This window comes from Salmo salar, chromosome 01 (assembly GCF_965601325.2).
Source record: "Salmo salar chromosome 01, fSalSal1, whole genome shotgun sequence".
NCBI lineage: Eukaryota > Metazoa > Chordata > Actinopteri > Salmoniformes > Salmonidae > Salmo > Salmo salar.
Window position 1 is genome coordinate 149,209,206 of NC_138291.1, and position 15,959 is coordinate 149,225,164.

A 15,959-nucleotide genomic window follows, 5' to 3' on the forward strand; every position below is an offset into this window, starting at 1 on the left:
TGTCACTAAAACCGTGGATGACAAGCAATTAACTTCCTCTCACTCTTCTTCATTTTCTTTCTCCTCAGAGTATCCACTTGTCCTTTCTGCGGACTGTCCCCCCGTACTCCCACCAGGCTCACGTGTGGTTCGACATGATGCGAGAGTTTCGATGGAACCACATCATCCTGATTGTCAGCGATGACCACGAGGGGCGGGCCGCGCAGAAGAGACTGGAGACCCTACTGGAGGAGAGGGAAACAAAGGTGAGATGCTCAGGCTCGCAGGACCCCTAGTGCGTGTGACCGTGTGTGTGTGTGTGTGTGTGTGTAGTCTTTGTTAAACTCTCAAAGGACTTTTTATGTACTGTATGTAACTGTTTTCCTTTATTTTGTGTGAACACATCTCTCACTGACCATTGTGTGAACATTGGCTAACATCAATATGCTAGAGACATCTACAGCGTCTAATGTGGTCTGATCTGAGTACATCTTTTACTCATCTCATGTTGCTTTTCACCATAGTCAAATTCTCCTGTGTCAATCCACAACGGGAGCCAAATAGCACACTTTAACCTGGGGCTTTGCAAAACATCAATGACTCCCAAACATAATGATGGTCCACAGATCCTTCATGTATATTTGTGTTGTGATATTACGTGTGTAAGGAAAGGAGCTAATCTACCCAGTGTTACGCTCACTTGGAGGCTTGTAAAGTGATGGACGGTTGACATGCAGTATATCAGATTGTCCCGAGACACTGTCTGAAAGACCTATCTTTGGTTTTACTACATTTACATCTAGCAGACACTTACAGGAGCAACTAGGGTTAACTGCTCAAGGGCACATCAACATATTTTTCACCTAGTCGGCTCAGGGATTCAAACCAGCAACCATTAGTTTACCGGCCCAACGATCTTAACCGCTATCTGCCGGCAAGGTCCTTGTCCTTGTCAGATAATGGACTGTGTGACCATGCAAGTGAAATGACACATATAAATGTTGTAACCATGAGCATAACTTTAGCCCGTAGTTACCTCTGGCTCTGAGGCTGTGTTACTTGGAATGTAGCTAGCTCATTAATACATGTGCTGATCCACCTAAAGCTTAAAACAGACCGGTGATCATGTTCCCTAAAGGAAAAGAGAAGGAACAATTAACACATTGTTGAACATACATTTAGTATGTTTCACCTCGAGATGTGGTTAATGCTTGTTCTCTTCAGGGACTCCTTCCTGTAATTGTGTGACGGAGTGAAATGAGTCCTGATTTGAAGAGTAATTTAATCAGAGGCTGATGAAACGGTTCATTTGACACATGCTCATGATAATCCACACCGAAGGGAGATGGGACATTTTAAACACGTTGTGGTTAATCAGTTACTCACACATGATAAAGATTGATTAGGAGTTACTAAGTATAGTTTATGTTGATAAATCATCTTGTTATTAAGGATTATGACTTAATTGGATTGTATGTATGACTTTACCTGTGGAGTGGTATTGTCTATGGTAAAGACCTAAATTACTGTAGATGAAAGAATAGTTGGTTAACTGATAGCTACTTGCTCCTTCCTTCCTGGAATCCATCTTGTCCGCCCTTAACTATCTCTCTCTCTTATATAATGCCAAAAGCAGAGATTGGATAGATTTACAGTTACCAGATTGAAGGAATCTATCAATGTCACAGAAACCTTGATATGGTAGACACTACGATATGACGATGTAAGGAAGTATCTGTGTTCTCACAGTTAAAAGCTTGGACTGTGATTTTATCAGTGGTTGTAAGAAATTACTCAGCTAGCCAGGTTGGCAGAATGTTTGTCACATTTGAGGAGTTTGTGTCATTTCCTCCTTAATGAAAAATATTCTAGTTATTCACATTTAATATTCTGTATCGTGCAGATTATTCACACTGTATTTGCAGGTTTCTATGCTGTGCTGCTGTGACAAGCCACAGGGGCAATTTGATGGGGTTCTCTAGCACAGCCGGTAGAGAGACTCTTCTAGCTGTAATGGATTCAATTAGAATACTAACATTAGTGACACAACATACAATATCATACTACACTGAATAAGCAAAAACAGGGCAGTCAGAGAGGAGCTCCTTGGGGAAAACAATGGCAGTCATCTAGACAGTTTTTATTTTGCCAAGGCAGTATAATACCACACAGAGATAGCTGCAAGATGGTGGAGGGCTAGAGCAAAATCAATTTGGGTTTTTACATTTGAAGTCATTTAACAGACACGCTTATCCAGTGCCACTTACAGGATCAATTAGGCATAAGTGCCTTGCTCAAGGGCACAGACAGAGTTTTCACCTAGTCAGCTCAGGGATTCAAACCAGCGACCTTTTGGTTACTGGCCCAACACTCTTAACTGCTAGGCTACCTACAAGATGAGTTGATTTATATTCTAAATAAGGACCGTGGTCACAGTTTGATTGATGCTTGTTTTGCAATGTCATGATTCATGAGTGTGCACTGACCTTGACACACTAGAAGACATTTTCATGCAACATTTGGAAAGGGGAGCAGTGTTTTACAGAGCAGCGCTGACCACAACAACCTCAGATTACATTTGAGGCAGAACAGTTCTTTATTCCTTTCAAAGAAGTGTGAATACAGTGGAGGAAAATGGGATTTACTTCAGATTTGCTTGTCAGGCAGTATAATGAACCAATGCGTCAGAGTCACTGTAGCATTTGGGTAGCGGAGGACGTAGATCCAGAGCGCTCTGCCTCCCAACGGTCTGAGCTGAGAGTTCAGGCATCAGGGGAGGCAGGTCTATCAAGCAGAAGATGCTATGTTTCACTGCGAAATGGCTCCCTAAGGCAAAGAGACTGCCTTGCGGCTCCTTTCACAATATACAGGAGCAGAGTGGAATTCAAAATGGAGAGAACCTTAGGGGCATTAGTTTGCAGAATCAGACTTTTTACGTGTTGGGATTGCTTTGATCTGGAACATAGACCTCTCAATCTAATTGTTGTACAGAGAGTATGACTGTTTCTGGACCAATGCTGGATGATGGTTTAAGGGTCTTGAGTTGTATTTGAAAGGTGCTGAATAAGGGAGTATGACATAGCAGTAAATAGGATTGCTAGTGGTCAGTGGCTGTCATTGATGTTTTTTGCAAGCCCCAAGGGATCCCAATTTGAAGCAGAAAAGTTGGAGATTTGTTGGAATGCTTTACTGCGATCCATTTTCAACTGTTTATAATATTCTTCTGTGTCTGCATATTTTCTCTGTGCACATTACTCATCAGAATAAAAAAAGGAACTATGAAAACCTCGACCAACTGTCCTATGACAACAAGCGAGGACCTAAGGTATATTTGCATGGTCAATGCACGCCGCCCACCAACTTTTCAAACGTAGCAACTAGAAACCAGCCCAACCAGTCACCAGCCGACCCAGAAATGCCCCTATCTTGGAAGCACGTGTTTCTTTTTACTTTGAGACCTTATTCCTATGATTTCACAGAAGAATGGTTTTGTTATGGAAAGACTATAATTTTCCGTAAAAAAATAAACAAATGAACAGCGCTCCGCTTCTATCATATTACTTTTTTTCCTTCAACTAAAGGAATGCATGTTCTAAACAAAAAAAAAGATTGCAAGTTTATTCCTTTGTGGAGATCCGGTAGTGTGGGACAAAACACTTTCCCAGATTACTACTCCCTTCTGTTTTGTAGCACCTGTAGTTTTCAACAGTTTTTGGTTGGGGGAAAGGTTCCCCTCACTCCCCTTCACCTGTTTTTAGTTACTGGTTGCATTGACCTTCTTCTCCCCCCTATCTAACATGCACGTCCTTCTTTGGAGTCTTGATAACCCTCAGTTTGCATGCGAAAAATGCAAACGTTTTTTCCCCTCCAAGCTTTTTTTTAGTTGAGCCGATTTCCATGGATCGCTTTCCTTTTTTTCCTCTCTCTCTTTTTCAACAAAAAATCAACAAAACCAAACAAAACAGGTAAAGAGACAGCATGGTTTCTGAGGTGGGGGTAAGTAGCTGGCTTGACTTATTTTGTGCCCCGATCACAGGCAGAGAAAGTCCTCCAGTTCAGCCAGGAGACTAACTTAACTGCTCTGCTTCTGGAAGCCAAAGAGCTGGAGGCTCGTGTCATCATCCTCTCCGCCAGGTGAGACTACAGCACCTTCCATTTGTCCCATCAGTCCCCTCCCATCATAGCTGACCTGCCTCTACTACTGAATCTAGTTCATTCTGATCACGATCCTTAACCTAAAATGATCATAAGTAATTTTCCCGGCTCCTAATTTGACCACAACAAGATTTAAAATGACTTATATTTAACACTTTTTAGATACTTTTACTGCTAAATGCTGGCATGATATCACACAGTAGTGATTTACTGCAACGATTTGCGTTTAGATTAAAGATAAGTAACCATGCCTGTGTCACTTAACATCTCTGTTTTCAGTGAAGAGGACGCTGCTGCAGTTTACAAGGCTGCCCGTTTCCTCAACATGACGGGCTCGGGTTACGTGTGGCTGGTGGGAGAGCGGGAGATGTCGGGTAAAGCCCTGAGTGAGGCACCAGATGGTACGTACCATACACTGCTACCCAACAGCCACTCGGAAAACACTTCATAACGCTGGCCTTTTTCTGGAGTCACCTTTAATTTAACCTCTATGATTAGGGAGACAACCATAGATGAACGATTCATTGTTTAACAATGTATCATGTGTGATCATTTCTTGAGTGTTAAGCATTTAAACGTTTAAGCATTTGATATGTTTAAAGGTTTTAAATGAGTCACAGTAGTTTACACTATAAGCTCTTAAGATACAGTGTTGGGTCCTGTATCTCTGAACCTATTTCTTTATCTATAGTCATAACTATTGATAGGTTAACCCGTACATACAGTGTGTTTCTTAAAAATATGTTGGGTTATCCAAAGCTTCCCGCGCTGCCTTTATTGTACTATCCTGACATATTAATAGCTTGGTTCTCATGAGTTTATAAAGGGAGTTTTGCAACCCCCACATTGAAGTGTAACTGAAATAGAATGGTAAGCTACAACGGTCTTGCTTATGTCCCGGAGTCTGCACAATTCTCACGTAATATGTCACTTTGTGGTCACAAACGTAAGCGTCAACCCCAGGCACTCCAACACCCCCTGCCCCCATTGTCTTACGTTAGGTGGTGTCACTCCTACATAACGCTCGTCACGCAGTGCCGAGACGGTAAGCAGAGCTATCTGACGTAAGACAATGCTCAGACCTCTGCAGAAGATTCTTCGTCAGTAATGTCTAGGGTTGCAAAGCTACCCGTAATTTACCAAAGTTACAGGAATCTTCAGTAATTTTTGTAATTAACAGAAAATCTATGGCAATCTATCATAACGTTGGTAATTTCTCCATTACTTTCTAGTAGATAGACCATATGGTTCAAGAGAAAATAGCCTAAATAACGAAAAAAGCATCTAATCAACAATGGCATTAATTACCTGTGCAACTCTTCCAACTATTGACTGACACCAGTTTGACTCCAAAACATTGACAATAAATACATATTGACATAGTAAAATAAGTGTATAAAGAATATTTCATGCTGAAACCTTCATATTATACAGCAATGGTATTCACTAAGTTGATGGTTTATACACTGCTCCAAAAAATTAAGGGAACACTAAAATAACACATCCTAGATCTGAATGAATGAAATAATCTTATTAAATACTTTTTTCTTTACATAGTTGAATGTGCTGACAACAAAATCACACAAAAATAATCAATGGAAATCCAATTTATCAACCCATGGAGGTCTGGATTTGGAGTCACACTCAAAATTAAAGGGGAAAACCACACTACAGGCTGATCCAACTTTGATGTAATGTCCTTAAAACAAGTCAAAATGAGGCTCAGTAGTGTGTGTGGCCTCCACGTGCCTGTATGACCTCCCTACAACGCCTGGGAATGCTCCTGATGAGGTGGCGGATGGTCTCCTGAGGGATCTCCTCCCAGACCTGGACTAAAGCATCCGCCAACTCCTGGACAGTCTGTGGTAAAACGTGGCATTGGTGGATGGAGCGAGACATGATGTCCCAGATGTGCTCAATTGGATTCAGGTCTGGGGAACGGGCGGGCCAGTCCATAGCATCAATGCCTTCCTCTTGTAGGAACTGCTGACACACTCCAGCCACATGAGGTCTAGCATTGTCTTGCATTAGGAGGAACCCAGGGCCAACCGCACCAGCATATGGTCTCACAAGGGGTCTGAGGATCTCATCTCTGTACCTAATGGCAGTCAGGCTACCTCTGGCGAGCACATGGAGGGCTGTGCAGCCCCCCAAAGAAATGCCACCCCACACCATGACTGACCCACCGCCAAACCGGTCATGCTGGAGGATGTTGCAGGCAGCAGAACGTTCTCCACGGCGTCTCCAGACTGTCACGTCTGTCACATGTGCTCAGTGTGAACCTGCTTTCATCTGTGAAGAGCACAGGGCGCCAGTGGCGGATTTGCCAATCTTGGTGTTCTCTGGCAAATGCCAAACATCCTGCACGGTGTTGGGCTGTAAGCACAACCCCCACCTGTGGACATCGGGCCCTCATACCACCCTCATGGAGTCTGTTTCTGACCATTTGAGCAGACACATGCACATTTGTGGCCTGCTGGAGGTCATTTTGCAGGGCTCTGGCAGTGCTCCTCCTGCTCCTCCTTGCACAAAGGCGGAGGTAGCGGTCCTGCTGCTGGGTTGTTTCCCTCCTACGGCCTCCTCCACATCTCCTGATGTACTGGCCTGTCTCCTGGTAGCGCCTCCATGCTCTGGACACTACGCTGACAGACACAGCAAACCTTCTTGCCACAGCTCGCATTGATGTGCCATCCTGGATGAGCTGCACTACCTGAGCCACTTGTGTGGGTTGTAGACTCCGTCTCATGCTACCACTAGAGTGAAAGCATTCAAAAGTGACCAAAACATCAGCCAGGAAGCATAGGAACTGAGAAGTGGTCTGTGGTTACCACCTGCAGAACCACTCCTTTATTGGGGGTGTCTTGCTAATTGCCTATAATTTCCACCTGTTGTCTATTCCATTTGCACAACAGCATGTGAAATGTATTGTCAATCAGTGTTGCTTCCTAAGTGGACAGTTTGATTTCACAGAAGTGTGATTGACTTGGAGTTACATTGTGTTGTTTAAGTGTTCCCTTTATTTTTTTGAGCAGTATATTTGAGATGCTTTACAGCTTTGTCATTCTATTTTTTATTTTAAAATCATCTATTTTAATTATTTCATAAACAGTATATATACAAAAGTATGTGGTCACCCCTTCAGATGAGTGGATTCAGTTATTTCAGCCACACCTTTTGCTGACAGGTGTATAAAATCGAGCACACAGCCATGCAATCTCCAAAGACAAACATTGGCAGTAGAATGGCCTTACTGAAGAGCTTCATCATAGGATGCCACCTTTCCAACAAGTCAGTTTGACAAATGTCTGCCCTGATAGAGCTGCCCGGTCAACTGTAAACGTTGTTAATGTGAAGTGGAAATGTCTAGGAACAACAATGGCTCAACCTCGAAATGTTAAGCCACACAAGCTCACAGAACCGGACCGCCGAGTCCTGAAGCAAGTAACGCGTAAAAATCATCTGTCCTCGGTTGCAACACTCACTACCGAGTTCCAAACTGCATCTGGAAGCAACGTCAGCACAAGACCTGTTCATTGGGAGCTTCACGAAATTGGCTTCCATGGCCGAGATGCCGCACACAGGCCTAAGATCACCATGCACAATGCCAAGTGCCACGCTTCACCATCTGGCAGTTCGACGGACGACTCTGGGTGTCTTGACTGGCTTGCACAGAGCCCTGACCTCAACCCCATCGAACATCATTGACATTAATTGTAACGCCGACTGCGAGCCAGGCCGAATCGCCCCACATCAGTGCCCAACCTCACTAATCTTCTTGTGGCTGAATGGAAGCAAGTCCCCGCAGCAATGTTCCAACATCTAGTGGAAAGCAACCCAAGAAGAGTGGATGCTGTTATAGCAGCCAAGGGGGGACCAACTCCATATTAATGCCCATGATTTTGGAATGAAATGTTTGACGAGCAGGTGTCCATATACTTTTGGTCATATAGTGTATTTTACATGTGACCAGGCCAGAGAGAGAGGGCCAGAGATAATTACAGATGATTGTGATAATCGGAAGTACCCAAAAGGGCCACTAGATGTCTTCTGATAGATTACATAAAATCCTTGAAAGATACTGCAATTCTGGTAGTTTACTGGTGAACTAGTAATATACAAGTAATATACCCCACCCCCCATTGCAACCCTAGTCATGTCCATGTCTCGGCACCTGTTGCTGTCTTAAACTCACCTCTGTGGCTTCTTTCAAGAGTCTGCAAGACTACTGGACCAATTGCAATGAAAAAACTTAGCTGAAGTTGGATTGTTAATATGATTTCTATATCTATTCTCTAATTTAGTTGATGTAAGTTTGTTTGGTCCCACACATACACTATAGCTTTCTGCTTGTGGTATTTTCCAACCAACCCTTATAAAATGGGTGATAGAATTGAATTGATCCAACTTCAAGGGAGTCTTTTTTTCATGCTGGGAAAAGTTCACTAACAACCTCACAATATGAATCCATTCCTCTCTGATGATGCTGCCTCTTCTCAGAAAGGAATAAAAAGAAAATCAGCTAAAATCTATTTTGATCACAATGAAGTTCATGGTTCAAAGACATCCAGTGCTTGTTTGTTCCAGTACTGGAGGATTAAAATTGCTTTTACAAATAGAGCAACAGAGAACATGGTGCTGGATCAAAAACTTGCGGTTGGACCTTTTCTCAGGATGGCTGAACAAGAGGTTCCTATAAGTTTTTATTGTGTGTATTGCAAAAGGATCCTGATGGTTGGTAGTCTAGCAGGTCACTGATTGGATTTGTGCTGCTGTTGGCGTGATGTGAGCAGGTCTCATCGGCCTCCAGCTCATCAACGGCAAGAACGAGTCGGCCCACATCAACGACGCAGTGGCAGTGGTGGCTCAGTCCATCCAGGAGCTCTTTGAGAAGGAGAACATCACGGAGCCGCCCAAAGGCTGTGTGGGAAACACCAACATCTGGAAGACCGGGCCCCTCTTCAAAAGGTACATTTAGAAAGTCATGATATATTGTAATTCAGGAAGACACACATACACACACACACACACACACACTTTCTCACTCTGTGTATTTCCCTACACTCTCACACTCACATCTACTTTAATTTCTCTGTCTCAGGGTTCTGATGTCATCAAAGTACCCAGAGGGCCTCACTGGACGTGTGGAGTTCAATGATGATGGCGACAGGAAGTATGCTCACTACAGCATTCTCAACTACCAGAAGAGTCGACTCATTCAAGTTGGGATTTACAATGGAACACAGGTAACTTTATTGCAAAAGTAATTCTTGCTGTTTCTACTGTGATCTTCCTATCTATTGCTATTACAGCTCTCTATTAAGCAGTATGCATGGTAATTAGAAAGCATTGGTTTTATTAGCTAAATGCTAAGCTGTAGCTAAAGCAGCTGACTCTTTCGTATTGGACTCCCTTGTGTTTGGCCCTCATCAGCTCCACACATTATGTCAGCACTCCTCTAATTGTGGTGTCATGACCCTGTAGGTGGTGATGAATAATCAGAGGAAGATCATCTGGCCGGGGGGAGAGACAGAGAAACCGCGGGGCTTTCAGATGTCCACAAGACTAAAGGTACCGCATTTCACCCTCCTCAAACAATGATGTTCCCGATATACAGTGCATTTGGAAACTATTCAGACCCCTTGACTTTTTCCACATTTTGTTACGTTACAGCCTTATTGAAAAATGTATTACATTGTTTTTTTCCCCCCTAATCAATCTATACACAATGACATGACAAAGCAAAAACAGGTTTTTAGAAATGTTTGAAAATGTCTAAAGTATCACATTTACATATGTATTCAGACCCTTTACTCAGTACTTTGTTGAAGCACCTTTGGCAGCGGTTACAGCCTTGAGTCCTCTTGGGTATGACGCTACAAGTGTGGCACACCTGTATTTGGGGAGTTTCTCCCATGCCAGATCAGGTTCAAGTCCGGGCTCTGGCTGGGCCACCCAAGGACATTCAGAGGCTTGTCCCGAAGCCACTCCTGTGTTGTCTTGGCTGTGTGCTTAGGGTCGTTGTCCTGTTGGAAGGTGAACCTTCGCCCCAGTCTGAGGTCCTAATTGGTGGAGTGCTGCAGAGATCGTTGTTCTTCTGGAAGGTTCTCCCATCTCCACAGAGGAACTCTCGAGCTCTGTCAGAGTGACCATTGGGTTCTTGGTCACCTCTCTGACCAACGCCCTTCTCCCCCGATTGCTCAGTTTGGCCGGGCGGCCAGCTCTAGGAAGAGTCTTGGTGGTTCCAAACTTCTTCCATTTAAGAATGATAGAGGCCACTGTGTTCTTGGGGACCTTCAATGCGGCAGAATTTTTTTTGGTACCTTTCCCCAGATCTGTGCCTCGACACAATCCTGTCTCGGAGCTCTACGGACAATTCCTCCGACCTCATGTATTTTGCTCAGACATGCACTGTAAACTGTGGGATCTTATATCGATATGGGTGTACCTTCCCAAATCATGTCCAATCAATTGAATTTACCCCAGGTGGACTGCAATCAAGTTATAGAAACATCTCAAGGATGATCAATGGAAACAGGATTCACCTGAGCTCAATTTTGAGTATCATAAAAAAAGTGTCTGAATACTTATGCAAATAAGGTATTTCAGTTTTTTGTTTTTAATACATTTGCAAAAAATCCTGAAAAGCTGTTTTTGCTTTGTCGTTATAGGGTATTGTGTGTAGATTGATGAGGATTAAAAAAAAAAAAAGATTTTTTAGAGTAAGGATGTAACGTAACAATATGTGGAAAAAGTCAAGGGGTCTGAATACTTTCCAAATGCACTGTATATATAAAGTAAAGCAACGTTTTATATCTTACAGCATCTTCAATGTAATGGGTCTGCGCAGGATTCTTTCTCTATCCTTCTATCTCGTTTTCTCTCTCTCCATCATTTCTACCATGGGTGTGTGTGTGTTTTATGTGTTCCTTGAGGAGGGGTTGTTGTCCGGAGGGTTGGTGATTTAAAGGTCCCTCAGGGTCAGTGTGAGCTAAACGCCCACTGTGTGATAAACAGTGTGCTCTCCCGTCTGTTATAGATAGTGACCATACACCAGGAGCCTTTTGTGTATGTGAAGCCCACTGAGCAGGATGGAACCTGCAAGGAGGAAAAAACATTAAATGGAGTGGCAGATATTAAAAAGGTGATCTGCACTGGACCAAATGAGACCATCCCAGGTAACACAACAGGGACGTTTATGATATCACTGTGCTTTTACTACGCCCGCTAAGTACCAACTGGAAATGCATACATATATATACAGTAGGTATCTATATATGTATGCATGTAGCTGAGTGTGCCTTTGTGTGATTGTTGGCATATTGGGTGTGTGTGTGTGTGTGTGTGTGTGTGTGTGTGTGTGTGTGTGTGTGTGTGTGTGTGTGTGTGTGTGTGTGTGTGTGTGTGTGTGTGTGTGTGTGTGTGTGTGTGTGTGTGTGTGTGTGTGTGTGCTCGCGGGTGTGAGTATGTAACGTGAATATGCTTGAGTGTTTGCTTTAATGTTTGCAAACAGTGTGGGCATGTGCCAGCCTGTGTTTAGTGTGTGAAGTCTGTTTGCAGTGAACATGTGTGTAGCTATATTATTGTATGTGTGATTTTGGTTGAACAGTGTGTGTGTGTACTGTTTGGGCATGTATGGTATTATTCAAAAATATTAAAAAAGAAAGAGAGGGATTTTCTCCAGATTGATTGTAACTTGCAACCCTCTGCTGGTTGGTTACAGGACGTCCAATTGTACCTCAATGTTGTTATGGATTCTGTATCGATCTACTTATCAAGTTGGCCGGAACCATGAACTTTACCTATGAGGTGCACCTGGTGGCTGATGGGAAATTTGGAACACAGGAGCGGGTCAGTCCCTATAGATACTCAGAGTTCACTCTAGATAGAAAACCTCATTGGCCCAAAATGTATTGACCAACGATTGTCTATTTACATACAATTATATTACATTTTATTATGTTATTAAGTTATGAAGCAAATCATATCTCCTATCTCGGAGATGTGCTTTTTGAATTAAGTTCATGCACTTGTAACGTTTAGAAAATGACACAATCATCTTACAGTATGTTACTGCACTCACAAAAATGGTTTTGTTTGACATAATCACTAACTTTCCCTAACTAAATCACTAACTAAAAGCAGTCCGAGAGAACCATGGAAAACTAGGGTCCGACTACATTGGGGACTTTAGCTCTGTGTTAGAGGGACAAGGTGGTGGTGAGAGTGAGACCCACGCTGACCTGTCAGGATCTACCGAACAAGCAAGATGAGCTGAATGGAGCTTCTCTGGAGAGCCAAGCTCAGTTACCACATCTCTGAGCCAGAAAACACCATTCAAACCATTTCTGCTAATATTCATTTGGGTTAAAGGCACCCAGGGTTTTAAGAAAGGGCTCACTTGTTGTTTCTGTTTCTGATAAAGGACACTACATTCTGAAATTCATTGTCATGTTGGGTTGGTTGTTAACCCTTTACGTCCACTTACCACAGGTGAACAACAGCAACAAGAAAGAGTGGAATGGCATGATGGGAGAGCTCCTGGGGGGTCTGGCAGATATGATCGTTGCCCCGCTGACGATAAACAACGAACGAGCCCAGTACATTGAATTCTCCAAACCTTTTAAGTACCAAGGACTAACCATCCTCGTTAAAAAGGTATGTCCCCAAATTCCCCCCAAAATGTATGAAGAGTGTGAATTGCAAGTTCATCCAGACTACACCTGACATAGTCCTCATTGCAGATGGGGTGGTAGTAGACTGCAAATGGTTAGTGAATGAATGTCTGTGCTGTGTGTTACAGGAAATCCCTCGCAGTACACTGGACTCGTTCATGCAGCCGTTTCAGAGCACACTGTGGCTGCTGGTGGGTCTTTCGGTGCATGTGGTGGCGGTGATGCTTTACCTACTAGACCGGTTCAGGTACAAGGGGATCCATGTGTGTGTGTCCGTCTGTCTATCTGTGTGTGTATATGTGCGTGTGTGTGTGTGACATACTCTACCTCTGCTTATGCTCCAGACCTCTCCAGATCTTCTCTCACTGGGGACGAGGGGACAGAGGTGAAGACTGGCTCCAGTCATTCCACTGCTCTGTTCATCTGGCCTTCTCTTTCTGTTTTCTTTCTGTGCTCAATCTTGCTCTTGCTTTGCCACTCACAGACTCCCTCCCTGTCTGGGGTTGCCAGGGTTTTCGCCTCTTGTCTGCTTGTGTATGTCTCACTTCATATCCTGCTCTCTCTCTAGCCCGTTTGGGAGGTTTAAAGTAAACAGTGAAGAAGAAGAAGAAGACGCCCTCACCTTGTCGTCAGCCATGTGGTTCTCCTGGGGAGTTTTGCTTAACTCCGGTATTGGGGAAGGTAGGAGAATACTATCACAAAAGGCCAGATTTACTAATACAATAGTTACTTATCTAGCTACTTAGTGTACTATTTCTACAAATACTATACAGATCAGTTTGTGATACTGATACTCACTGGGCAAAAACTGGTTGAGTCAATGTTGTTTCCACATCATTTCTACCCCAAAAATCTATGTGATGACGTTGAATCAACGTGGAAAACGAATTGGATTTGCAAAGAGTCATCAACGTACATTTCATATTTTTGTTACCCAACTTTTAACCTAAATCCAATGACATGGTGAAATGTTTTGTTGATTGCACATTGAATTTACGTTAGTTGACAACTCAACCAAATGTACATCAAAACAAGACGTTGAACTGCCGTCTGTGCCCAGTGGGTATTAACAGTATAAATATTAGTGTTGCACGTCGATAAATAATGTCATATTTGAGAGACGCTCCACCATACAGTACCAGTCAAAAGTTTGGATACACCTACCCATTCTTTATTTTGACTATGTTCTACATAGTAGAACATAGAACACCAAAGCTATGAAATAACACATATGCATTCATGTAGTAACCAAAATAGTGTTAATCAAATCAAAATACATTTTATATTTGAGATTCTTCAAAGTAGCCACCCTTTGCCTTGATGACAGCTTTGCACACTCTTGGCATTCTCTCAACCAGCTTCACCTGGAATGCTTTTCCAACACTCTTGAATGAGTTCCCACATATGCTGAGCACTTGTTGGCTGCTTTTCCTTTACTCTGCGGTCCAACTCATCCCAAACCATTTCATTTGGGTTGAGGTTGGGTGATTGTGGAGGCCAGGTCATCTGATGCAGCACTCTATCCCTCTCCTTGGTCAAAAAGCCCTTACACAGCCTGGATGTGAGTTGGGTCATTGTCCTGTTGAAAAACAAATGATAGTCCCACTAAGTGCAAACCAGATGGGATGGCGTATCGCTGCAGAATGCTGTGATAGCCATGCTGGTTAAGTGTGCCTTGAATTCCAAATAAATCACTGACAGTGTCACCAGAAAAGCACCCCAACACCTTCACACCTCCTCCATGCTTCATGGTGGGAACTACATATGCGGAGATCATCCATTCACCTACTCTGCGTCTCACAAAGAAACGGCGATTGGAACCAAATATTTCAGATTGGGACTCATCAGACCAAAGGAAGGATTTCCACCGGTTTAATGTCCATTGCTCATGTTTCTTGACCCAAGCAAGTCTCTTTTTATTATTGGTGTCCTTTAGTAGTGGTTTCTTTTCAGCAATTCGACCATGAAGGCCTGATTCACTCAGTCTCATCTGAACAGTTGTTGTTCAGACGTATTTGTTACTTGAACTCTGTGAAGCATTTATTTGGGCTGCAATCTGAGGTGCAGTTAACCTCTATGGGCTAGGTGGGACGCTTGCGTCCCACCTACTCAACAGCCAGTGTAATCCCGTGGTGCGATATTCAAATACCTCAAAAATGCAAAAACTTCAATTTTTCAAACAAATGACTATTTTACACCATTTTAAAGACAAGACTCTCGTTAATCTAACCACACTGTCCGATTTCAAAAAGGCTTTACAACGAAAGCAAAACATTAGATTATGTCAGCAGAGTACCCAGCCAGAAATAATCAGACACCCATTTTTCAAGCTAGCATATAATGTCACATAAACCCAAACCACAGCTAAATGCAGCACTAACCTTTGATGATCTTCATCAGATGACAACCCTAGGACATTATGTTATACAATACATGCATGTTTTGTTCAATCAAGTTCATATTTATATCAAAAACCAGCTTTTTACATTAGCATGTGACTAGCATTCCGACCGAACACTGCCGGTGAATTTACTAAATTACTCACGATAAACGTTCACAAAAAAACATAACAATTATTTTAAGAATTATAGATACAGAACTCCTCTATGCACTCGATATGTCCGATTTTAAAATAGCTTTTCGGTGAAAGCACATTTTGCAATATTCTGAGGAGATAGCCCGGCATCACAGGGCTAGCTATTTAGACACCCAGCAAGTTTAGCACTCACCAAAGTCAGATTTACTATAAGAAAAATGTTATTACCTTTGCTGTTCTTCGTCAGAATGCACTCCCAGGACTTCTACTTCAATAACAAATGTTGGTTTGGTCCCAAATAATCCATTGTTATATCCAAATAGCGGCGTTTTGTTCGTGCGTTCAAGACACTATCTGAAAGGGTAAATAAGGGTGACGAGCATGGCGCATTTCGTGACAAAACATTTCTAAATATTCCATTACCGTACTTCGAAGCATGTCAACCGCTGTTTAAAATCAATTTTTATGCCATTTTTCTCGTAAAAAAGCGATAATATTCCGACCGGGAAATCATTTTTTATTACAAAGAGAGTGAAAGTAAAAGCATGCTATCCCCTCATGCACGAGCCTCAGTCTAATGGCCCTCTGATAGAGCACTTGCCAAACGCGCTAATGTG

The 15,959-nt window shown here is 42.8% G+C and overlaps 1 protein-coding gene across 4 annotated transcripts in view; it reads left to right on the forward strand.

Annotated features, from left to right (window-relative positions):
- Window positions 1-15,959, forward strand: part of LOC106565473 (glutamate receptor ionotropic, NMDA 1-like) — a 43,025-nt gene that overhangs the window by 4,369 nt on the left and 22,697 nt on the right. For 2 of the 4 annotated variants that reach the window (XM_045690752.2, XM_014132735.3), the window contains exons 3-14: window positions 69-245; window positions 3,242-3,304; window positions 4,016-4,113; window positions 4,414-4,535; window positions 8,925-9,099; window positions 9,233-9,377; window positions 9,616-9,702; window positions 11,171-11,309; window positions 11,855-11,982; window positions 12,625-12,789; window positions 12,935-13,053; window positions 13,375-13,487. In XM_045690752.2, coding sequence (XP_045546708.1) covers window positions 69-245; window positions 3,242-3,304; window positions 4,016-4,113; window positions 4,414-4,535; window positions 8,925-9,099; window positions 9,233-9,377; window positions 9,616-9,702; window positions 11,171-11,309; window positions 11,855-11,982; window positions 12,625-12,789; window positions 12,935-13,053; window positions 13,375-13,487 — 1,531 coding nt within the window. The remainder of the gene's footprint in view (window positions 1-68; window positions 246-3,241; window positions 3,305-4,015; window positions 4,114-4,413; window positions 4,536-8,924; window positions 9,100-9,232; window positions 9,378-9,615; window positions 9,703-11,170; window positions 11,310-11,854; window positions 11,983-12,624; window positions 12,790-12,934; window positions 13,054-13,374; window positions 13,488-15,959) is intronic. The other 2 variants (XM_045690760.2, XM_014132742.3) reach the window with 1 other exon arrangement.